Genomic DNA, 25,682 nt, shown 5'->3' on the forward strand with positions numbered 1-25,682 from the left:
CGGAGATGATAAGTTCCTCTTCAGGTTGAGCTTCAGAAGGTATGATTTCTACAGTTCCCATAAGTTTGATTGATTCACTAGATGGAACTTCATCTAGCACATTTGGCAGGTGCTCTCTTTGTGAGCCGATAGTCTCATCGAACCGCACATCCACTGTTTCAACCACTTTATAATGAAAGAGATTGAAGACTCTATAGGAGTGCGAATCCTTTCCATATCCAAGCATAAAACCCTCATGTGCTTTTGGTGCAAATTTTGAAGTGTGATGTGGATCCTTGATCCAGCACCTGGCGCCAAATACTCTGAAGTAACTAACATTTGGCTTCTTGCCAGTAAGGAGCTCATAGAATGTCTTGTTCAGAAGCTTGTGAAGATAAACACGGTTGATGATATGGCATGCAGTGTCAATGGCTTCAGGCCAGAATTTTCTTTGAGTCTTGTATTCATCAAGCATTGTCTGAGCCATCTCAATAAGTGTTCTGTTCTTGCGTTCGACGATGCCATTCTGCTGTGGCGTGTACGGAGCTGAGAATTCATGTGTGATGCCCAAAGTATCAAGATATGTATCTAGGCCAGTGTTCTTGAATTCAGTGCCATTATCACTTCTGATGTGCTTTATCTTGGCCCCATAGTTGTTCATTGCTCGATTGGCGAAGCGTCTGAAGACATCCTGCACTTCAGTCTTGTAAAGGATTATATGCACCCAAGTATATCTTGAATAATCATCAACAATGAAAAAGCCATAGAGACAAGCAATAGTAGTGAGAGTTGAGTAATGAGTGGGACCGAAAAGATCCATGTGTAGCAGTTCGAAGGCTTGAGTCGTTGTCATGATTGTCTTCGAGGGATGCTTGGCCCTCGTCATCTTTCCTGCTTCACAGGCACCGCATAAGTGATCCTTCTTGAACTTGACGCCCTCGATGCCTATGACATGCTTCTTCTTTGCAAGGGTGTGGAGGTTCCTCATACCAGCATGCCCTAGCCTTCGATGCCAGAGCCAGCATTCAGAAGCTTTTGCTAGAAGACATACTGCAAGTTGTGGCCTGCTGAGAAATCTACCACGTACAAATCATCTTTTCGATACCCTTCAAACACTAGAGACTTGTCAGATTCCATTAGTACAAGGCAACGATATTTTCCAAACATCACAATCATGTTTAAATCGCAAAGCATTGAGACAGACATTAAGTTGAAACCAAGGGATTCAACAAGCATGACTTTATCCATGTGTTGATCCCTTGAAATTGCAACTCTACCTAGACCCAATACCTTGCTTTTACCAGTGTCAGCAAATGTGATGTGACTTCTGTCAGATGGACGTAAAGTTGAGTCCATGAGAAGGCTTCGCTTGCCAGTCATGTGATTTGTACACCCACTATCAATAATCCATTCTGAAGCAGCTGGTGTCGTACCCTATAGTGTAGTTAGGGGGATAGGCTTCATGAAGACAATTGTGAAGAAAAAACATTTGACGAACCAGTGGATTATTAAAGCTTAGATCGAGGTTAGGACTGATAGGGCAAGTTGCAAGTGATTCAGGAACAAAGTACATAATAAGGCCATTTGGGCATTTGATCTTGCGCCCTACAAGATGTTTAAGGTCCCCAGCAATATTGTCCAACGATTTTGGTTTTCTTCTGGAGACCTTTCCCTGCAAAAGAGAGTTAAGCTTTCTTAGCCACCCACATCTTCAGTGATGGCTTCGAAGCAATAAGTCTAAGTGCAGCATCTGAGAACTTTGGCTTTAGAGCCCTAGCAAAAATTCTTGCAGGTGGACAATTATACTCATAAGAATAAGCAGAATAGTTCTTGGTCTTATGAACATGGCGGTTTGATGGACCGCGCTCATATTCATAGGCCTGAGTATGGCTTCCCTGCAAAACATTTGCGTTAGTGCGACTCAGGTGAGTCCTCTATCTGTATGAAGCCTTTGGACCGTATGAAGCCTGTGGTCTGGGGTTTGTCTTCTTCACCTGTGGTGTCATGATGACATTCACAGGAAGATTCTCGAAACACCTTTTTGGCACCCAAATCTTCTTCATAGGCGGTCCATTCCTGTAGTTAGTACCAATATACCTGGCAAACACTTCACCATTCTGATTCTTAAACAGTTTGTAGTTTGCATCAAAGGATTCATCAATAACAATGGGATTAGCACAAGTGAAGCCAGATAGGGTGGATGGATCCGCTGAAGGTTCCTTTGCAGCAACCCATGTGGTTTTGGGGTACTGCTCAGGTTTCCAGTAAGAGCCATCGGCATTCATTTTCCTTTCGAACACAACACCCTCTTTCCTAGGGTTTCGGTTCAGGATCTGCCTTTTGAGGACATCACATAGTGTCTGAGGCCCTTTGAGACTTTTGTACATCCCTGTTTCAAGCAGTGTCTTCAACCTAGCATTCTCATCAGCAATAGCAGTGGTATCCTCAGCGGAGGGGTTAGTTACCACATCAACAGGTGAAGATATTGCAACAGTAGCAGCAGTAGAACATTCAGCAACAGAAGTAGCGTTATCACGCTCAATGCATTTAAGACATGCTGGTTCAAATCCTTCCTGAGCTGAACTGATCTGTTTGGCGCAAAGTGACTCATTTTCCTTTTGAAGATCTTCATGAGCCACTCTCAATATCTCAAGATCTTGCTTCCTTTGAAGATAATCATAGGAAAGCCTTTCATGAGTTGTTGAGAGCGTTTCGTGACGACTTTCAAGTTCCTCATACTTAACCTGAAGATTTTTTATGTCTTCAATTAAGGACTGAGATCGAGTCATTTTAGCGTCTAACAGAACATCGCTTTTGTCTAACAGTTTTTGAATGTGTTCCATAGCTTTTTGTTGTTCAGTTGCAATTTTAGCAAGTGTTTTGTAGCTAGGTTTGGAATCACAATCAGATTCATCGTCACTAGATGTTTGATAGTGAGTAGTGCGTGTGTTTACCTTGGCACTGCGTGCCATGAAGCAGTAGGAAGGAGCGGAGTAGTCCTTGTCATTTGCATCGGTGTCGGTGATGAAGTCATTGTCTTCAGTGTTGAAGATGGACTTGGCAACGTATGCTGTAGCCAGACTCGCAACGCCAGAATCGGACTCCTCCTCAGACTCCACCTCCGGCTCCTCAGAAGCAGACTCCTCCTCAGAATCCATTTCCCTGCCAGCAAACGCACGTGCCCTGCCAGATGAGCTCTTCTTGTGTGATGAAGACTTTGAGGAAGACTTGGAAGAAGACTTTGAGTATTTCTTCTTCTTCTTGTCGTCAGAGTCATACTCCTTGCTCTTCTTCTTCTTGTTGTTCTCATTGTCCCACTATGGACACTCAGAGATGTAGTGGCCAGGTTTCTTGCACTTGTGACATGTTCTCTTCTTGTAGTCATGAGCAGAAGCTTCATCATTCCTTGAGCTTGATCGTGAAGACTTTCTGAACCCTTTCTTCTTGGTGAATTTTTGGAACTTCTTCACAAGCATACCAAGCTCCTTTCCAATGTCTTCAGGATCATCAGAACTGCTGTCAGATTCTTCTTCAGATGAGGAGACAGCTTTTTCCTTCAAGGCATGAGTTCGCCCATAGCTGGGACCGTAGATGTCTCTTTTCTCAGAAAGCTGAAACTCGTGTGTGTTGAGCCTCTCAAGTATGTCAGACGGATCGAGTGTCTTGAAATCAGGGCGTTCTTGAATTATCAGGGCTAGGGTGTCAAACGAACTGTCAAGTGATCTCAGGAGTGTCTTGACGACTTCATGCTTGGTGATCTCAGTGGCGTCGAGGGCTTGAAGCTCATTTGTGATGTCAGTGAGTCGATCAAACGTGAGCTGGACATTCTCATTTTCATTTATCTTGAAGCGGTTGAAGAGGTTGCAAAGGACACTGATTCTCTGATCTCTCTGGGTGGAGACGCCTTCGTTGACCTTGGAGAGCCCGTTCCAGACTAGCTTGGAAGTCTCCAAAGCACTCACACGGCCATACTGTCCTTTGGTCAGATGACCACAGATGATATTCTTGGCAGTAGAGTCCAGTTGAACGAACTTCTTGACATCAGCAGCAGTGACACCTTCTCCAACCTTGGGAACGCTGTTCTTGACAACATACCATAGGTCGACATCAATGGCTTCAAGATGCATGCGCATCTTATTCTTCCAGTAGGGATATTCAGTTCCATCGAAGACGGGGCATGCAACGGAGACTTTAATTATCCATGCAGTCGACATAGCTAAAACTCCAGGTGGTTAAACCGAATCACACAGAACAAGGGAGTACCTTGCTCTGATACCAATTGAAAGTGCTAGTGATCGACTAGAGGGGGGGTGAATAGGCGATTTTTATGAAAGTCTTCAAAACATGGAAGTTTCAAAGACAAACGATAGAAGTAAACCTATTACCACGCAGCGGAAGGTAGACTACACTAGGCAAACCTTAGTCAAGTAACCAAAGAAGTGAAAGCACAATGACTAATAGCAGCTAGGCAGTAAGGATTAGGTAGGAAGATATTGTGAAGCCTCAGTGAAGACAAAAGATAATGCAATCATGCAATGACTTCACAAGGACCAACAGTAAGTAAAGGGAAGGGAAGGATGAAACCAGGGACTCGTTGAAGACAATGATTTGTTGGACCAGTTCCAGTTGCTGTGACAACTGTACGTCTGGTTAGGGCGGCTAGGTATTTAAACTTGAGGACACACAGTCCCGGACACCCAGTCCTGAACACGCAGCTCAGAACCCTTAGTCCTCACCGTATTCCCCTTGAGCTAAGGTCACGCAGACCTCGCCCAATCACTCTGGTAAGTCTTCAAGGTAGACTCCCAAACCCTCACAGACTTTGTTCAGGGGCGATCCACAATGACTCTTGGATGCTCAGAACGCGACGCCTAACCGGCTGGAGGATTCACAGTCCTCAAGTGTAATAAGTCTTTAGATCACACACACAGGATGACTTAAGTGATGCCTAACACTCTTTGGCTCTGGGTGGTTAGGGCTTTATCCTCTCAAGGAATTCTCTCTCAAAGGCTTCGAGGTGGGTTGCTCTCAAACGACAAAAGCCGTACTTTAACTCTGAGCAGCCAACCGTTTATGGTTGTAGGGGGTGGGCTATTTATAGCCACTAGGCAACCCGACCTGATTTGTCCAAAATGACCCTGGGTCACTAAGGAACTGACACGTGTTCCAACGGTCAGATTTCAAACACACACGACAACTTTACTTGGGCTATAAGCAAAGCTGACTTGTCCAACTCTGGACAAGATTCGCTCTCATAGTCTTCACTCGAAGACATAGGATTTTGGTTGAGCATCACTTCAGTCATTCTGACTGGTTCTCTCGGACCCCACTTAACAGTATGGTGGTTCCTATGACTCAACAAAGAAGAAAAAGAACTACGAAAGATCTAAGTCTTCGCGCTCCATAGTCTTCATGCGATGTCTTCTCTTGTCATAGTCTTCAAGGTGAATGTCTTCACATACCACCTTTGACTTCAATGTCTTCATACATTTTTAGGGGTCATCTCTGGTAGGAAAACCGAATCAATGGGGGACTTCTACCTGTGTTATCCTGCAATTCTCACAAATACATTAGTCCCTCAACTAGGTTTGTCATCAATACTCCAAAACCAACTAGGGGTGGCACTAGATGCACTTACACGCAGCATGTCAAATCTGATCATGAGGATGTCGATGAGCTTCTAGAGGGTTTGGAGATAAGTGATGATTTGTGTATCCATCTGATGGCGATCAAGGGAGCCAACAAAAAGCTTGGGACAAGGGTTGAGTAATTGTCTGCAAATATTGTAGGCGTCGAGGACAGGTTGAACGAGCGTTTGACTGCTTGCGACTGACAGCATGGTGATAGTCTACAGGTGGTGACTGAGAGTCTTAATCGGATCACAGCAGCAGTTCAGCGGCTTTAGGCGAGAGATGTGGCACCCCGACAGTCCCTCTCACCACGACAACGACGTGACCGCGACAACAACGATGATGGTGATTTTTCTGAGGATTCCGATGCCCGTGGAGCCTTACCTCACCGACCACAGCATGATGTTCGGGCTCACCGCCATGTTCGGCGGTGCCGTGACTATGGCGGTAATGGTGCCCACGAGGATGATGGTTTGGGTCGAATCAAGATAACCATACCTCAATTCCCGGGATGTTGTGCTGACCCGGAGAAATATTTGGAGTGGGAGATGCGTGTAAATCAGATTTTTGATGGTCACAACTACTCCGAAGAGAAGAAGGTTCGTGGTGCATCAATGGAATTTTCAGAGTATGCTCTTTTATGGTGGGATAATAAAAACCATACTCACAAGCGACCAGCGACATGGGCTGACATGAAGCGAATCATGAGGGAACGTTTTGTGCCCGCTTATTACACTTGCCAGCTTCATAGTAGACTGCGTCGTCTAGTGTAAGGTACAAAATCAGTTGATGAGTACTACAAAGAGATGCAAGTTTTGATGACCCGCAGAGATGTGGGTGAGTCTGCGGAGGCGACCATGGTATGTTTATTTGAGGGGTTAGAAGAAAAGATTCGTTACCATGTTGATTTAATGTAGTATAATGATATTCATGAGTTACTTCATCAAGCAGAGTGTGCTGAACGTTGGGCATTGGAGAAGCAAGCTTCAGAGACTCGTCCAACTTACAACAGTGGGCGACGTGGTTCTTCTCCTCTTGAGGGTGGGTTTAGTGATAAACCGACTCCTTCTTATAAGTCGGGAAGCATTGAACAAAGCAAAGTGGCGGCTGTGCGAAAGGAGGTTTCTTAGGTTTCATCTAGTGCGACGTCATCGCATCATCGTAATATTATTTGCCACAAGTGTGGAGGACGTGGACACATAAAGCATGAATGTTCCAATCAACAAAGGGTTCTACTTGTTGATGCGGAATATATTTCAGAATCTGAAGATGATACACCTAAGTTAGAGGATGGAATCGAAAGAGGTCATGGTGATACCATACTATGTTATCCTCAAGATGATCCTGATATGGAGAGTTTGCTAGCACATAAGGTCCAACGAGATGACAGGGCCATTGTTGAACAAGGACAACGGTGAAGTATTTTCCAAACTGCATGTACCGTCAAGGGAGAAGTTTGCAAACTGATAATTGATAGTGGCAGTGCTAGCAACATGATTAGCAAGGATGTGGTGGGGTCACTTTTGTTGCCAACATGGGAGCACCCAAAACCATACTGTATGAAGTGGATCAATGATGTGGGCAAAGTGAAGGTTACTCATAGGGTGAAGGTCCCTTTTTGTGTTGATGGCTATGTTGATAAAGTGGAATGCGATGTGCCACTACATGTCTGTCACCTTATTTTGGGGCGTCCGTGGCAGCATGATGTTAACGCTCTTCATCACGGGCGAACAAATAGGTACACTTTTATGCATAAGGGTGAGTTCTATGCTATACTTCCTAAAGATGCAAAAGAAATAAGTTGTACCATAGAAGTGTTCAAGAAGAAAACTGCAAGGTATACGGCGGAACCAAGGACGATTTCCTTTCAAGGAAGGGAGGATGATGCAACCCTATGTGCCATCGGTACCGTTCTTGTTAATACTATCAACAAAGGAAGAAAGGCCAAGTATATTGTGCCTTCACTATGTCAACAAGTCTCGCGGACAATAGGGTTTGAAACATCTCCGCGACGACATGAAAATATTGTTCAAAAACAGAGGTACAAGGTGCCTACTGCACAGTTTGGCTACGTTGGCAAAGAAGATGCAGAACCGAAGGGAGGCTCGAACTACCCGGGCTCTCTGCGTACGTCTGTTCCATCTACAAAGGGACGTGTTAATTTCAATCGGGAGAAGCTTGTACATGCAAGTAACGTGCACGTCGCAGTCTCTAATCCAACATGTACATTTTTTTGTTAGAAAAGGCTAGAGGCCTGCGTGCCTAATGGCCGGATGTTATTCATTAATTAAATAAGTGTAGGATTCGGTTAGGATATTTTATTTAGAGTACTAGTCCGATATGGTTTGCCTGCTAGCTTGCCGCCGTACTATATATACCTTTTGGATCGATCGTGTTAGGGTATCAGGTTTTAGATTGGTTTTTGGATCCTCATGGACAGAGTCAAGACGGGGTATCTCCCCTTGACCTGATAATACTAGTTGATGAGATGAATACTTTGTGTGTTCCGGCAAGGAGATTGGAGGCATCAACTTCTAATTTGCTGCTGATCTTTTGAAGATTGTCCACATACTTCCTTTATCGGGTGTGCGTGTTGTTTTTGTGGTGATTGCATCTACAAGATCGCGAGCACCATGTCGTTTTAGGTGACACCGTACCGTGAAAGATTGGGGAATTTATTTGTGCCATCGTTTTTCTGTCAACGGTCGCATCACTCGCCATGTGCGTGCAGGGGCCGGCAAAAACCGGTCGCGAGTACCTCGCACACTGGACCGAGCTCCAGAACAGCTGCGAGGGCATCCAAGAAGTCCAAGCAATCCAATACTTCGTCAATGGGTGTCGGGATGGCACCCTCATCAAGCACAAGCTCTTGCGCTCCGAGCCAGCCACCATGGCCGCGCTCATGGTGATGGCGGACAAGTACGCCAACACCGACTCCGCCATGAAGATCCAGGTGGCGCTGGACGAAGTCGGCAAGGCAAAGCCGGTTCCCCCTCCAAAGCCGGCCGGCGAAGGAAGCCAGTAGTAGCACAACCAATAGAATGACAAGCGCAAGGCCGACCAACCGGCCCAGTGCTACGACAACCGGCTCGTCGCGACCGCCGAGCAGGCACCCGCAACCAACCCGACCGCCAAATGCCGACAGATCGGCAAGATGGCGTGGCAACCCGCCATGAGTTTCGAGGAGATGCTTGACGCTCCCTACAAGCATCACAGCGGCGCGAGGTCATCCACGCACACGCTTCGGCAGTGCGCCATCACCAAGCGCATCATGAGGGGCGACATCCGCCTCCTCCGGCCCCGGCTCCGGGAGCAGGGCAGCTGCCTCCGCCTCCTCCACCGCCCTCGGCTAGCAGCGTAATGCGCGATGATGTCTAGCCTGCCCAGAACATGACCTACATCATCTTCACCAGCCTTAGTGACGACAAGCGTAGCGAGCGCCTGCTCCGACAGGAAGTGAACACCGTCATCCCGGCCAAGCCGGAGTACATGCACTGGTTGGAGCGCCCGGTCACAGGGACCCGGGAGGACCACCCGGCTGTCATGCCGAACCCGGGAGGTTACGCCCTTGTCCTCAACCCTACTGTCGTCTACCATCGTCGCGCCTCGGCGCACGTGCAAGTTCTCCCGGGTTCTCATCGACGGCGGTAGCAACATCAACATCCTCTACCGCGACACCATGACCAAGCTCGGCCTCGAGGCCAAGGACCTGGAGCCGACCCAAACGATCTTCCACGTCATCGTTCCCGGCCTCTCCTACTCCCCGATCGCCCGTGTCCGGCTTGACGTCCTGTTCAGCGACAGCGGCCACTTCTGACGCGAGCCGCTTTGGTTCGAGGTGGTGGATCTGTCCAGCGCATAGCATGCGCTGCTGGGCCATCCCGTGCTTGCCAAGTTCATGGCGGCCCCCCACTATGCTTACCTGAAGATGAAGCTGCCGGGTCCGAAGGGCCTCATCACCATCACCGGCGACTACCGCAAGTCCCTGGAGTGCGCTCGGGACGGCGCCAAACTGGCCGAGTCGCTGGTCATAGCCAAGGAGTGGTGCCAGCTCGACCGGATCATCGCCCTGGTTAACGAAATGCTGGCCGTGCCGATCCCAGCCGAGGAGCCTGTTGGCGTTCTAGGAACGGGGGTCCTCGGACTTGCCTGCCTGCGGCCCATGGCGTGACTGGGCTGGCAGGTCTGTACGGCCCATCTACATCGACAAGGCATCCAAGACCCTCGCGAGGGGCCAAGCCTCGCGAGGCGGACGTGTTGGAAATATGCCCTAGAGGCAATAATAAATTGGTTATTATTATATTTCCTTGTTCATGATAATCGTTTATTATCCATGCTAGAATTGTATTGATAGGAAACTCAGATACATGTGTGGATACATAGACAACACCATGTCCCTAGTAAGCCTCTAGTTGACTGGCTCGTTGATCAATAGATGGTTAAGGTTTCCTGACCATGGACATTGGATGTCGTTGATAACGGTATCACATCATTAGGAGAATGATGTGATGGACAAGACCCAATCCTATGCCTAGCACAAGATCGTGTAGTTCATTTGCTAAAGCTTTTCTAATGTCAAGTATCATTTCCTTAGACCATGAGATTGTGCAACTCCCAGATACCGTAGGAGTGATTTGGGTGTGCCAAACGTCACAACGTAACTGGGTGGCTATAAAGGTACACTACAGGTATCTCCGAAAGTGTCTGTTGGGTTGGCACGAATCGAGACTGGGATTTGTCACTCCGTGTGACGGAGAGGTATCTCTGGGCCCACTCGGTAGGACATCATCATAATGTGCACAATGTGATCAAGGAGTTGATCACGGGATGATGTGTTACCGAACGAGTAAAGAGACTTGCCGGTAACAAGATTGAACAAGGTATCGGGATACCGACGATCGAATCTCGGGCAAGTATCATACCGATAGACAAAGGGAATTGTATACGGGATTGATTGAATCCTCGACATCGTGGTTCATCCGATGAGATCATCATGGAACATGTGGGAGCCAACATGGGTATCCAGATCCCGCTGTTGGTTATTGACCGGAGAGGTGTCTCGGTCATGTCTGCATGTTTCCCGAACCCGTAGGGTCTACACACTTAAGGTTTGATGACGCTAGGGTTATAGGGAATAGATATACGTGGTTACCGAATGTTGTTCAGAGTCCTGGATGAGATCCCGGACGTCACGAGGAGTTCCGGAATGGTCCGGAGGTAAAGATTTATATATGGGAAGTCCTGTTTTGGTCACCGGAAAAGTTTTGGGTTTTATCGGTAACGTACCCGGACCAACGGGCGGGTCCCGGGGGTCCACCAAGTGGGGCCACAAGCCCCGGAGGGCTGCATGGGCCAAGTGTGGGAGGGGACCAGCCCCAGGTGGGCTGCTGCGCCCCCCCCCACAAGCGCCCAAGGCGCCTAAGGGGAGGAGGGGGGGCAAACCCTAAGGGCAGATGGGCCTTAGGGCCCATGCCTGGTGCGCCTCCCTCTCCCTTCCACCTGGCCGCCACCCAGATGGGATCTGGGGGGCTACCTCCACCCCTAGGGAGGGAACCCTAGGTGGGGGCGCAGCCCCTCCCCTCCCCCTATATATACTTGAGGTTTGGGCTGCCCAAGACACACGAGTTCCTCTCCTTCTTGGCGCAGCCCTACCCCTCTCCCTCCTCGTCTCTTGCGGTGCTTGGCGAAGCCCTGCTGGAGTACCACGCTCCTCCACCACAACCACGCCATTGTGCTGCTGCTGGATCGAGTCTTCCTCAACCTCTCCCTCTCTCCTTGCTGGATCAAGGCATGGGAGACGTCACCGGGCTGTACGTGTGTTGAACGCGGAGGTGCCGTCCGTTCGGCACTAGGATCTCCGGTGATTTGGATCACGACGAGTACGACTCCATCAACCCCGTTCACTTGAATGCTTCCGCTTAGCAATCTACAAGGGTATGTAGATGCACTCTCCTTCCCCTCGTTGCTAGTTTACTCCATAGATTGATCTTGGTGATGCATAGAAAATTTTGAATTTCTGCTACGTTCCCCAACAGGACGACGCAAGACCTCCTCAGGAGCGGCCTCACCAGGCAGGCTCGCGAGGGGCAGAGAGATCAAGGCAAGGCAAACCTCACGAGGTCCTCACGAGGTCCTCATGACGTGAGCCATGACGATCGAGGCTAGGCGGGCGCCAGCGCGCAGTGTCCTCGCTTTCTCTTTGGTGCCAAGGGAGCAAGCGCATGCGCGGAGTACCGAGGCATCAAGTAAAGATTTCCATATTGGTGCAACGAGACCAAGACTAGAAGGACGGCAAGACGTAGGTCACCATGGAGCCCAGGACGGTGTCACCACCAGAGCCTTTGGTAGGCGAAGACCGCTTTTGTCAGGATAAGCTGTACTAGTTGTCCCCTTTCAAATTGGCCGTTGTTGATTCCCTTCCTGCTCAATATTTGGGAAGAGGACCAGGGCCTACATAAGTAGAACTAGCCACCATAGACGAGGGGATCAACCTCAACACCAATCGAGAACGGAAAGAAAGCACAAGAGCACCTCACCCTCAGGAGGATGTTCTTCCCCCTGTACTGTTCATCATCAGCCCAAGAGGCAATCCACCACCACCACACGGGGGTAGGGTATTACACCACAACGGTGACCCGAACCAGTATAAATCTTGTGTCTTTGTCTTGTGAGTTCGTCAAGTTCATCCGCGAGATCTTAGAGAGCTAGGGCGTGGATCGATAGGGAGAAAACCTTCGCGTGCACCCCATTGTTCGAACCACAAGGGTTTTGCCGGAACCCGTGATCCGACATTTGGCGCGCTAGGTAGTGGTGTGCCATAGCTTCTCTTCTGTCGATCTGCGCTCCACCGACACCACGCTTCGCCCACATGGCAGGTGCCCTGCCGCCGACTCCGACGGCCAGCGTTCACGACGGGGCCAGGGGTCTCCGAGCCCTGGCCCCCGCCCTGCGGCGGGTGCAGTGGCCGCCCAAGTTCAAGCCGGAGAAGCCGCTGCGCTACGACGGCGCGACGAACCCATCATCTTTCCTGCTGGCATACGAGGAGGCCGTCCTTGAAGCCGGGGTGATGACAAGGTCATGGCCAACTGACTTCCCATGGCCCTCGCCGGCGAGCCACGCGCCTGGCTGCTCAACCTTCTCGGATCCACGGTGGCGTCTTGGGAAGAGCTCCGCGACCTCTTCACTGTGTGCTACGCGGCACCGGCGCACCACGCGGTCGCGGCCCTGCTAGGCGGCTCACACGCGCCGCCTTTAGAGCGCCACATCAAGCCGTTCCTCTGCCAGATTGGTTCCGCTTCCACGCGCTTGGGGGCTCCGCCGGGCTGGGCCGCACCTGAGGCCGACCTCACCTTCAACTCAGAAGACCAACCCGTCACCACCACCGGCTCGGGCATGCTTCTGATGCTCTGCACGTGCACCATCTGCAACGTGGTCGTCACCAAGACACTCATCGACGACGGCGCTGGCCTCAACTTTCTCTCCATGGAGGCCTTCAGCCTTCGTCACGTGTCGCTTGAGCGACTTAGCCTCAGCAAGCCTTTCTCAGGAGTTCGTGGCGGCGATGCCCGCTCCCTGGGGCAGATCCGCCTTCCCGTCACATTCGGCATGCGCGACAACTACCACACCGAGCTGGTCGACTTCGATATCGCCCGCATTCGCCTCCCGTACATTGCCATCCTCGGGTACCCAGCTCTGCCCCATTTCATGGCGGCGATTCATCCAGCCTACAACCTCATGAAAATGCCAGGAAGCAAAGGTGTCCTCACCATCAAGAGGGACACAAAGGAGGCCGTGATGGCGCTCAAACTTGCCTTCAAGACCGCTGCAGCGGCGCAGCCCGTCGGCACCGGTGCCCCTGAGGCCAAGGAGGCCGCACCAACCAAGAAGAAGCTGTTGTTCACCCAAAACAAGGCAGAGACAAAGCAGGTGCCGGTCAATGAGTACGGCTCCTCAGGAGCCACCTTCACCATAGGTGCCGGCCTCAACCCTAGCCAAGAGGAAGCACTGGTGAAGTTCTTGCACGCGAACAAGGACATATTCGCATGGGAGCCAATCAGCTGGTGGGGGTCCCGAGAGAGGTGATTCAGCACCACTTAAGGGTGTGCCCCAATGTGCGCCCTGTGAAGCAGCGAGCAAGGCGGCAGTCCACGGAGAAGCAGGCCTTCAAAGTCCAAGAGACCCGCAAGTTTGAGGCGGCGGGTGCCGTTCGTGAGGTTAGGTAGCCCGAATGGCTGGCGAACCCAGTTGTGGTGCCAAAGAAAGGTGGGAAGGAGCGAATGTGTGTCGACTTCACCAACCTCAATAAGGTGTGCCCTCAAGATCTATTCCCTCTCCCGCGCATTGACCAGATCATCGACTCCACCGCTGAGTGCGACCTACTGTGCTTCCTGGATGTGTTCTCAGGGTATCACCAAATCAAGATGACGGTGGAAGATGTAGAGAAGACAGCCTTCCTGACCCTGTGTGGGGTGTACTGCTACACCTGCATGCCCTTCGGACTACGCAACGCGGGTGCGACTTTCAGTGGCTGATGCACATCGCTTTTGGGCGGCAGCTCGGGAGGAACACGGAAGCCTACGTCGACGACATTGTGGTGAAGTCTCGAGAGGCGAGAACCTTGATCCAAGACCTGGAGGAGACCTTCGAAAGCCTGCGCCAGGTGAACTTGTGGCTTAACCCAAAAAAGTGTGTGTTCGGTGTCCCTTCCGGCAAGCTGCTGGGATTCCTCGTGTCACACAGAGGGATCGAGGCGAACCCGGAGAAGATCAAGGCCATTGAGGGCATGAGCCCGCCGCAGACCCTCAAGGAAATGCAGAAGCTGGCTGGTCAGGTGACTGCATTGGGGCGCTTCATCTCTAAGTTGGGAGAGCGCGCCTTACCCTTTTTCAAGCTGATGGAGAAGAAGGGCCCGTTCGAGTGGACTCCTGGGGCCGACCGAGCCTTCCAAGACATCAGGAGATACCAGACCAGCCCATCGGTGTTGCTGGCACCACGGCCGCTCGAGCCTCTAGTACTTTATCTTGCCGCCACCCCATACTCCGCCGGCGTTGCGCTAGTGGCGGTTTGGGAGGAGCACCAGGCCAAGAGTGCGTCGCGCCAAGCTACGTCGCCAGCTGAGATGACGCAAGATTAGGAAGGCATAGCAAGAGCCATAGCGGCAACAACAGAAGACCAAGCTCGGCGGGATGACACTGTAGAGATTCCCACAAGCGACCAGGTGCCAGGGTTCCCACCACCTCAGGAGGCACCCCAGCTTGCACAGGACGCGAGCCTCACCAACACGCCAGTCCTCGTCGAGCACCCGGTGTACTTCATCAGCACGGTGTTGCGGGACGCGAGGGCACGCTATCCCATGCCTCAGAAGCTCCTGCTCGCGCTCCTGGTGGCCTCGCGCAAGTTGCGACACTACTTCCAGGGCCACCCCATCAAAGTCGTCTCAGCCTACCCGTTGTAGAGGGTGCTCACGAGCCCCAACTCTGCCAGAAGGGTCGCCGAGTGGAACATCGAGCTGCAGGCATTCCAGTTGGAGTTCAGCACCACCAGGGTCATTAAGGGAGCCGCGCTCGCTGACTTCGTGGCGGAATGGACAGATGCCCCGGCGCGGGAAGCAGGTGAGGACCGGTCCACCTCGCCAGGAAGTGAGGCGCCACACGGATGGTTCGTGTATTTCGATGGTGCATTCGCGCACCAGGGTGCGGGGACTGGAGCAGTACTCATCTCACCCACGCAGGACAAGCTCTACTACGATGTGCAGCTCTCCTTTCAGCAGGGCGAGAAGGTCTCCAACAACATTGCAGAATACGAAGGCCTCATAGCTGGCCTGAAGGCCACGGCGGCTCTAGGGGTGAAGCGCCTCACCGTTAGGGGAGACTCGCAGCTCCTCGTCAACTTCTCCAACAAAGTGTACGAGCCAAAGGATGAGCACATGGAGGCGTACCTCGTAGAAGTACGTAAGATGGAAAAGCAGTTCCTAGGCCTGGAGGTGCAGCATGTGCCCCGAGGCACCAACAAGGAAGCCGACGACATCGCCAGGAGGGCATCCAAGTGGCAGCCCAGAGAGCCTGGCGTCTTTGAGGAGCGGCTCTTCAAGCCGTCGGCGACGCCACCACTTTCAAGCACGGCGCGGCCTTGGGAGGAGCTCCCACAACCGCCTGCCACGGGAGCCCCAGCTTGTGGCCCAACCTCAGGAGCTCGCTTGCTCTTGGTGCTCGAGCCTCAAGAGGGATGTTGGACCAGGGAATTCAAGAATATCGGATGCAAGGGGCGCTACCGGAGAACAAAGAAGAAGAAGAGTGTGTGGCCTGGCAAGCCATGGCATACTGCATCCAGGACGGTGAGTTGTACAAGAAGCGACCAAATGATGTTTCATTGCGTTGCATTTCCAGGGACCAGGGGAAGGAGTTGCTGATTAACATACACGGTGAGGACTGCGGACACCACTCGTCGTCACGGACTCTCATCGGCAAGGTGTTCCGCAATGGATTCTACTGGCACACGGCGCTCAACAACGCAGCGGAGCTGGTGAAGTCCTGCGAAGCTTGCCAGTTCCATGCCAAGCATATCCACCAGCCAGCTCAGGGCCTCCAGACTTTACCGCTCACATGGCCGTTCGCGGTCTGGGGCCTGGATATCTTGGGCCCATTCCCTCGAGCGCCAGGGGGTACTTCTACCTCCACGTCGCCATTGACGAGTTCACCAAGTGGGCGGAAGTGGAAGCCGTCCGCACCATCCCAGCTGGTTCCGCAGTTAATTTCATCAAGGGCCTCGTGAGCCATTTCGGGGTCCCCAACCACATCATCACCGACAACAGCTCGCAGTTCACCAGTAACCTCTTCAAAACATAATGTGCTAACCTTGGAACGCAGATATTCTACGCTTCGGTGGCACACCCTAGGAGCAATGGCCAGGCTGAACGCGCCAACGTGGAGGTCCTAAGAGGCCTCAAGACCAGGACCTTCAAGAAGAAGCTCGAGGCCTGCGGCAGGGGCTGGCACGACGAGCTCCAGTCCGTGTTGTGGTCCATCTGCACCACCGCCACTAAGCCGACGGGTGAGACCCCGTTCTTCCTTGTCTACGAAGCCGAAGCGGTCCTCCCTCATGAGGTCAAGCATCACTCCGCACGGGTCCTAGCGTTTGATGAAACGCAGCAGGATGCCGCGTGGGGGATGGACCTCGTACTGGGGGGGAACGACACCGCAAAGCTGCACTGAGGGCGGCAAGGTACCAGCAGGCGCTACGGCGGTACCACTGCCGCAACATCCGCTCCAGGACGCTCGAGGCTGGCGACCTCGTCCTGAGGCGGGTCCTCTCCAGGGAAGGGTTGCACAAGCTCTCGCCCATGTGGGATGGCCCGTTCAGGGTCGTCCATATCTCCAGGCCTGGCGCCGCGCGCCTGGAAACGCAGGACAAGGTGCCCATCCAGAACGCCTGGAACATCCAGCACCTCCAGAAGTTCTACCCATGAAGCAAGGTCAAGTGCCTTTGAAGCAAGGCCGAGTGCCTATGAAGCAAGGCCGATTGCCTATGAAGCAAGGCCCAATGCCTGTGAAGCAAGGCCCCGTGCCTATGAAGAAAGGCCTAGTGCCTGTGAAGAAGGCCCGGTGCCTGTGAAGAATCGCCGCCCATGACACTCTCACGTAATAATGAGTGGGGTTGTACATGCCCTAGAGTCTCAGGAGTGCCGCCCTCAGGCCTCGGGGGCTCCCTCCCACGCCTAGTGGCAGTACTTAGCTCCGCGCTGGTGAGAAGACTTGAAGACTAGACTAGGTGCCGGACGCGGCTTTTCATTTGCTTTCCATAGTTGGCTTGCCTTCTCTTAACCGAAGTTTGCTTCTGGTGTTCCTTGCTGATTTGGTTCCGTCGCCTTTTGCCGCCTTTTCTGAATCCAGTTTGCTTGTGTTATCTCTCTCGCATACCCCGCGAGGGGGCTAGGCAGGCGCCTTCACGAGGGTTTCTTCCTCCTGTGTTGGTCCTTCTCTCTGCCTTTGGTCTGCTTTCTCACAAGGCACCCTCGTTCGAGCCCACCAACCGGCACATCTCTCCTAATCCGTGCCCCTCAGGTACCGCGGTATGAAGCGTTGGGTCAAGGCTCAGGTGAACGATAAGTCTCCTGGTGAGCTTCCTAACAAATTTTTTGCAGTTCCTGAGCAACCACTAAGCCAAGACGGGTACGAGGAAACAAGTGCCTCGTGAAGAAGAGGCTGCCCCGAACGCGCCAGGCTAAGTTATCTCTGCACAAAATAACAACACAACACAGAAATAACAAGCATAGTGTAATGATTGAGAGATCACTGTTCGATACACGTCCCTCCGGGCCCATACTGGTTTCATTTTGATGCAGGAAGGAAAGGAGGAACAAAACAAAAGCGGTGTTGCAGTGAACCACGGGGGCAGGCCTCCAGCGACATCCCGAGCTTAGTCGGATCCCTTCTCGCGCTTCACATAGGCGCGGCAACGAGACGACCCGCTACCACATTTGAAGCGAGCGCGGCGGCATGGCGGCTGGTCGTAGCCGCCGCTACTGGAGCTTTCACCAAGAATAGAGCCACCGTAGCTGGACAAGGCGCAGCCGGCGGGCTCGCCCTCATCATGGCCATCACCGAGACCGAGCACCTCCTCGCCGTCGTTCGTCTTGGGGCAGCACCCGGCGCGGCGACCATCTTCCCAAACACCATCACATAGAGGGTCGCATCACCATCATACTTGAAATGGAGGGTGCACCGCCTGCCCAGGCCGTGCGCGCGGGTGAATGTCTGCGAACCGCGGGCCAGAGCTATGTTGCCCCCGGCAGAGACTTCAACCGCGACCCAGGAAGCCCTGCTGCAGCAGCCGTCCATCTGCAGCCAGAGCCCGCCTGGACCAGAGGCCGGCAGCTCGTCGACGAAGAAGCACGGATGCTGAAGCCAGTTACCAGCCGGATCTTCCGACCAGACAACGAACTCCGGTGGCACCTCTGCCGAGTGGAAGCGTGGACAGGGAGGCCACGCAACCACGGCACGTCTCACCTCATCGACAGGGCTGCCGTGACCGGAGCGACCCCCACCACGCGTAGCGGTGCCACCTCGGGAGTGGGGGGCATGGCAGGAGTCGTGGTGTGCTAGTGGGGACGACCGTGTCCCCGCTTGGGCACCGGGGAGCCAGGCCCCTCGCGGGGGGCCTTTCCTTTCTCCGCGGCGGAGAACCTCTTTGATGGTGCCATCGGAGTTGGTGGTGGAGCAGAGGAGGAAGAAGCAGGCGGAATGGGAAGAAGTGGGGGACGGGGGCTCCGCACCCTTCCTCATTTATAGCAGGAGAAGGCCAACTAGCGCCCCCACGATCACAGGTAATGATGGTTTTCCTTGCATGTCGCAGGGACTTGTCAAGTCGGGCAGTTGCCGAGGCAGTGTGGGGAAGCGGAGACGCCCACGTCCAATCAACCGCCACGCGTCAACCGAGGCCGCAAGCTTTTGGGGCCCGCGGCGCTCCGCGCTTGACCTTTTGGCTTCGCCTTGAGGCCAAGACTGAGCGCGCCTTGGGCCCGGGGGCTACTGTCGGCGTTCTGGGAACGGGGGTCCCCAGACTTGCCTGCCTGTGGCCCACGGTGTGGCTGGGCTGTCAGGTCTGTACGGCCCATCTTCATCGACAAGGCATCCAAGAACCTCGCGAGCGGCCAAGCCTCACGAGGCAGATGACGCAGGACCTCCTCAGGAGCGGCCTCGCCAGGCAGGCTTGTGAGGGGCGGAGATATCAAGGCAAGGCAAACCTCGCGAGGTCCTCGTGACGTGAGCCATGACGATCGAGGCCAGGTGGGCGCCGGGTGGGCGCCAGTGCGTGCAGTGTCCTCACTTCCTCTTTGGTGCCAAGGGGGCAAGCACAGGCGCGGAGTACCGAGGCATCAAGCAAAGGTTTCCATATTGGTGCAACGAGACCAAGACCAAAAGGACGGCAAGACGGAGGTCACCATGGAGCCCAGGACGGCGTCACCACCAGAGCCTTTGGCAGGCGAAGACCACTTTTGTCAGGATAAGCTGTACTAGTTGCCCCCTTTCAAATTGGCCGTTGTTGGCTCCCTTCCCGCTCAATATTTGGGAAGAGGACCATGGGTTATATAAGTAGAACTAGCCACCACAGACGAGGGGATCGACCTCAACACAAATCGAGAATGGAAAGAAAGCACAAGAGCACCTCACCCTCAGGAGGCTGTTCTTCCCCCTGTACTGTTCATCATCAGCCCAAGTGGCAATCCACCACCACCATAGTGGAGTACGGTATTACATAACAACGGTGGCCCAAACCAGTATAAATCTTGTGTCTTTGTCTTGTGAGTTCGTCAAGTTCATCCACGAGATCTTAGAGAGCTAGGGCATGGATAGATAGGGAGAAAACCTTCGCACGCACCCCAGTGTTCGAACCTCAAGGGTTTCGCCGGAACCCGTGATCCGACAGAGCCAGCCGGCGAGCCCTCGTTCAAGCCCTCCAAGGATACCAAGAAAGTGAAGCTGAACCCGGAAGATCCCACCTGCAGCAAGTACGTTGTCATAGCCTCCCGCCTCGACATCAAATAGGAAGGCGAGCTCGTCGACTTCCTCCGTGAGAATTGGGATATTTTTTCATGGACCCCAAAGGACATGTTGGGTATCCCGAGGAAGTACGCCGAGCACAAACTCCACGTCCACAAGGACGCCAAGCCTGTCCGCCAACCCCCGCGACATTTCTCCGAGGAGAAGAGAAGGGCTATTGGTGAAGAGGTCGCCAAGCTTTTGGCTGCCGGCTTCATCATGGAAGTGTTTCACCCTGAGTGGCTGGCCAACCTGGTCCTCATCCTGAAGAAGAACAACACCTGGCACATGTGTATCGACTACACTAGCCTGAACAAGGCCTGCCCCAAGGATCCATTCGCCCTCCTGCGGATCGATCAAGTCATCGACTCCACCACCGGCTGTGAGCTCCTGTCCTTCCTAGATGCTTACTCCAACTATCACCTGATAAAGCTGGACCCGGCCGACGCCCTAAAGACGTCCTTCATCACGCCCTTTGGGGCGTATTGCTACATCACCATGTAATTTGGCCTGAAGAACGCTGGCGGCACTTTCCAGCGCTGCATGCAGAAATGCTTGCTGCCGCAACTCGGCCGCAACATCCATGTTTATGTGGACGGCATCGTGGTGAAGACCAAGGAGCACCTCACGCTCCTTGACGACCTGAAGGAAACATTCACCAACCTACGCAAATACCAAGTCAAGCTCAACCCAGAGAAGTGAGTTTTCGGCGTCCCGGCCAAAAAGCTAATCGGCTTTCTCGGGCGCATGCGCAAGCCAGCTTGGCTGCGCGATATCCAGAAGTTCACCGGCTGCTTGGCCTTGGTCAACCAGTTTCTCAGCCGGCTGGGCAAGAGGGCCTTGCCCCTGTTTTAGATGATGAAGAAGATGACACTGTTTGAATGGAACGACCAGGCGGACGAAGCTTTCAAGGACCTCAAGCGCATGCTCTCCACCAATCCCGTCCTGGCCGCGCCAGCCGAGAAGGAGTCGTTGTTGCCCTAAATTGCCGTAACCTCGCGGTCAGTCAGCATGGTGATGGTGGTCGAGCGTCCAGAGAAGGGCAACATCCAAGCCGTCCAGCGCCCAGTCTACTACCTGAGCGAGGTGCTCTTCGCCTCCAAGCAGAACTACCCACACTACCAGAAGATGTGTTATGGCGTGTACTTCACCGCCAAGAAATTGAAGCAGAACTTCCAAGAACACGTTGTTACCATGGTCAACACGGCCCCTCGGCGAGATCATCGGGTGCCAGGACGCCTCTGGCCGGATCGCCAAGTGGGCGGTCGAGCTAGCCGGCCACACCATCCTCTACAAGCCACCCAGGTCGATCAAGTCCCAAGCCCTGGCTGACTTCCTCTTTGATTGGACCGAGACCCAGTACATGCCACCGCCGTTGGACTCAATGCACTGGCGCATGCACTTTGACGGCACCAAGATGCGTCTCGGCCTGGGGGCCAGCATCATGATTTCTTCCCCGAAGGGCGACCGGCTTCGGTACGCACTCCAGATCCACTTCGCCGCCTCCAACAATGTTTGCCGAGTACGAAGCCCTTGTGCATTGCCTCCGGCTTGCCAAGGAACTCGGCATCCAACGCATCCTATGCTACGGAGACACGGATTTGGTGGTGTAGCAGTGCTCCGGCGAGTGGGACGCCCACGACCCCAACATGGCAAGCTACTGCTTCCTTGTTCAAAAGATGTTCGGTTTCTTCGTGGGTTGCGAGTTCCTCCATGTCCCGTGCGTGGAAAATGAGGCCTTCGACACGCTCGCCAAAAATCGCATCATCCCGGCAGTCCATCCAGTCCGGTGTCTCCCTCGAGCACCTGCACAAGCCGTCCATCAAGTCGTCTCCAGACTTCGAGTCCATCTATGTTCTGGACAACCCGGCCGTGTCTCAACCTGGCCCGGGGACTGCCGAACCCGGCATGGGGGCTGCAGTCGCGGACCCGGCCGCCGATGTCCTCGACCCGGTCGCCGCCGTCCCCAACCCGGGGTCTGCCAACCCCGGCTCGGGGGCTACCACCCCAGAACCCGCCATGGTGACCGTCTTCGCCGTAATAACTACTCCATGGGCCCTGCCCATTTCTGAGTTTCTGGAGAACGGGGTTCTCCCCATGGACGAAACCGAGGCTCGGCAAGTCCAGCGCCGGGCGTCCGCCTACAGCATCATCAACAACGAGCTCGTCAAGCGCAGCTCCACCGGCATATTTTAGAGCTGCGTCGAGCAGGACCGGGGCATTGAGATCCTCCTCGACATACACCAGGGCGAGTGCGGGCACCATGCCGCCTCACTGTTGATACGTCTCCAACGTATCTATAATTTTTGAATTGCTCCATGCTATATTATCTACTGTTTTGGACTATATTGGGCTTTATTTTCCACTTTTGTATTATTTTTGGGACTAACCTATTAACCGGAGGCCCAGCCCAGAATTGTTGTTTTCTGCCTGTTTTAGGGTTTTGAAGAAAAGGAATATCAAACGGAGTCCAAACGGAATGAAACCTTCGGAAACGTGATTTTCTCATCAGATAAGACCCAGGAGACTTGGACCCTCCGTCAAGAAAGCCGCAAGGCGGTCACGAGGGTGGAGGCCCCCCCCCTCCTAGGGCGCGCCCCCTGCCTCGTGGGCCTCTCGAAGCTCCACCGACATACTTCTTCCTCCTATATATATCCATTTACCCCCAAACGATCGGGGACGGAGCCAAAAACCTAATTCCACCGCCGCAACTTTCTGTATCCACGAGATCCCATCTTGGGGCCTTTTCCGGAGCTCCGCCGGAGGGGGCATCGATCACGGAGGGCTTCTACATCATCATCCAAGCCCTCTGATGAAGTTTGAGTAGTTTATTTCAGACCTACGGGTCCATAGTTAGTAGCTAGATGGCTTCTTCTCTCTTTTTGGATCTCAATACAATGTTCTCCCCCTCTCTTGTGGAGACCTATTCGATGTAATCTTCTTTTTGCGGTGTGTTTGTTGAGACCGATGAATTGTGGGTTTATGATCAAGTCTATCTATGAACAATATTTGAATCTTCTCTGAATTCTTTTATGTATGATTAGTTATCTTTGCAAGTCTCTTCGAATTATCAGTTTGGTTTGGCCTACTAGATTGGTTTTTCTTGCCATGGGAGAAGTGCTTAGCTTTGGGTTCGATCTTGCGGTGTCCTTTCCCAGTGACAGAAGGGGCAGCAAGGCACGTATTGTATCATTGCCATCGAGGATAACAAGATGGGGTTTTTATCATATTGCATGAAACTATCCCTCTACATCATGTCATCTTGCTTAAGGTGTTACTCTGTTTTTAACTTAATACTCTAGATGCATGTTGGATAGCGGTCGATGAGTGGAGTAATAGTAGTAGATGCAGAATCATTTCGGTCTACTTGTCACGGACGTGATGCCTATATACATGATCATACCTAGATATTCTCATAACTATGCTCAATTCTGTCAATTGCTCAATAGTAATTTGTTCACCCACCGTAGAATACTTATGCTCTTGAGAGAAGCCACTAGTGAAACCTATGGCCCCCGGGTCTCTTTCTCATCATATCAATCTCCATCACTTTATTATTGCTTTGCTTTTACTTTTTACTTTGCATCTCTATACCAAAAATATTATTTATCATCTCTATCAGATCTCACTTTCGTAAGTGACCATGAAGGGATTGACAACCCCTAAGCGTGTTGGTTGCGTTGAGCTATTGTTTTTGTGTAGGTACGAGGCACTCGCGCGTAGCCTCCTACTGGATTGGTACCTTGGTTCTCAAAAACTAAGGGAAATACTTACGCTACTTTGCTGCATCATCCTCTCCTCTTCGGGGAAATCCAACGCAATGCTCAAGAAGTAGCAAGAAGAATTTCTGGCGCTGTTGCCGGGGAGTCTGCGCAAAAGTCAACATACCAAGTACCCATCACAATACCTATCTCTCGCATTACATTATTTGCCATTTGCCTCTTGTTTTCCTCTCCCCCACTTCACCCTTGCCGTTTTATTCTCCCTCTCTCTCTATCCTTCCTCTCTCTCTATTTGTCTCTTTGCCCATTTGCTTTTTGTTTGCTCGTGTGTTGGATTGCTTGTTTGTCACGATGGCTCAAGATAATACTAAATTGTGTGACTTCACCAATACCAACAATAATGATTTCCTTAGCACTCCGATTGCTCCTCTTACTGATGCTGAATCTTGTGAAATTAATACTGCTTTGTTGAATCCTGTCATGAAAGATCCGTTCTCTGGCCTTCCTAGTGAAGATGCCGCTACCCATCTTAATAGCTTTGTTGATTTGTGTGACATGCAAAAGAAGAAAGATGTGGATAATGATATTGTTAAATTCAAGCTATTTCCTTTTTCACTTAGAGATCATGCTAAAGCTTGGTTTTCGTGTTTGCCTAAAAATAGTATTGATTCATGGAATAAGTGCAAAGATGCTTTTATCTCTAAGTATTTTCCTCCCGCTAAGATCATCTCTCTTAGAAACGATATTATGAATTGTAAGCAACTTGATCATGAACATGTTGCACAAGCTTGGGAGAGAATGAAACTAATGATACGTAATTGCCCTACTCATGGTTTGAATTTGTGGATGATTGTACAAATTTTTTATGCCGGATTGAATTTTGCTTCTAGAAATCTTTTAGATTCGGCCACGGGAGGCACTTTTATGAAAATCACTTTAGGAGAAGCTACTAAACTCCTAGATAATATTATGGTTAATTATTCTCAATGGCATACTGAAAGATCTACTAATAAAAAGGTGCATGCGATAGAAGAAATTAATGTTTTGAGTGGAAAGATGGATGAACTTATGAAATTATTTGCTAATAAGAGTGTTTCTTCTGATCCTAATAATGTGCCCTTGTCTACTTTGATTGAGAATAATAATGAATCTATGGATGTGAATTTTGTTGGTAGGAACAATTTTGGTAACAACGCGTATAGAGGAAATTTCAATCCTAGGCCTTATCCTAGTAATCCCTCTAATAATTATGGTAATTCCTACAACAATTCTTATGGAAATTATAATAAGATGCCCTCTGATTTTGAATCTAATATTAAAGAATTTATTTCTTCGCAAAAGAATTTTAGTGCTATGATTGAAGAAAAATTAATTAAGATTGATGATTTGGCTAGGAACGTTGAGAGAATTGCTCTTGATGTTGGTTCTTTGAAACTTATATCTATTCCACCTAAGCATGATATCAATGAGTCTCTCAAAGCCATGAGAATTTCCATTGACGAGTGCAAAGAAAGAACCGCTAGGATGCGTGCTAAGAAAGATGCCTTTATAAAAGCGTGTTCTTCTAGTTCCTATGAAAATAATGATGAAGATCTAAAAGTTATTGATGTGTCCCCTATTAAATCTTTGTTTTGCAATACGAATATTGATAATGATGGGACTGAATATGATCCACCTTTACCTAGAAGGCGTTCCAATAATTCTGAATCTTTTGATCTTGATGCTAAATTTGATAAAAGTGGGATTGAAGAAATTAAAACCCTAGATATTTCTAAACCCACTATATTGGATTTCAAGGAATTTAATTATGAAAA

General features: G+C 51.5%; 2 protein-coding genes across 2 annotated transcripts; both read left to right on the top strand.

Moving 5' to 3' along the window:
• Window positions 1–14,391: 14,391 nt before the first annotated feature.
• LOC147975646 (uncharacterized) lies at window positions 14,392–14,742 on the top strand. Its single transcript, XM_087520513.1, has one exon. It carries the CDS (start codon window positions 14,392–14,394, stop codon window positions 14,740–14,742), a length of 351 nt encoding a protein of 116 aa, XP_087376639.1.
• Window positions 14,743–15,534: 792 nt separating this feature from the next.
• On the top strand, window positions 15,535–20,650 carry LOC147975647 (uncharacterized). Its single transcript, XM_087520514.1, has 3 exons — window positions 15,535–15,942; window positions 16,002–16,223; window positions 20,417–20,650. The coding sequence occupies exons 1-3, from the start codon at window positions 15,535–15,537 to the stop codon at window positions 20,648–20,650; spliced, it is 864 nt and encodes a 287-aa protein (XP_087376640.1).
• The last annotated feature ends 5,032 nt before the right edge of the window (window positions 20,651–25,682 follow it).

The sequence above is a fragment of the Triticum urartu genome, chromosome 4A (genome assembly GCF_056163025.1).
Source record: "Triticum urartu cultivar PI428250 chromosome 4A, HENAU_Tu73, whole genome shotgun sequence".
NCBI classification, from domain to species: Eukaryota; Viridiplantae; Streptophyta; class Magnoliopsida; order Poales; family Poaceae; genus Triticum; species Triticum urartu.

Bases quoted from the DNA above. Each gene is read 5' to 3' on its own strand.
- LOC147975646 (XM_087520513.1), top strand. From the start codon at position 14,392: ATGAGCCCGCCGCAGACCCTCAAGGAAATGCAGAAGCTGGCTGGTCAG.
- LOC147975647 (XM_087520514.1), top strand. From the start codon at position 15,535: ATGGAGGCGTACCTCGTAGAAGTACGTAAGATGGAAAAGCAGTTCCTA. The intron at 15,943-16,001 runs GTGAGTTGTACA...TCCAGGGACCAG, and splicing joins GGCATACTGCATCCAGGACG to GGGAAGGAGTTGCTGATTAA. The intron at 16,224-20,416 runs GTCTGGGGCCTG...CTCATCCTGAAG, and splicing joins CGCTCACATGGCCGTTCGCG to AAGAACAACACCTGGCACAT.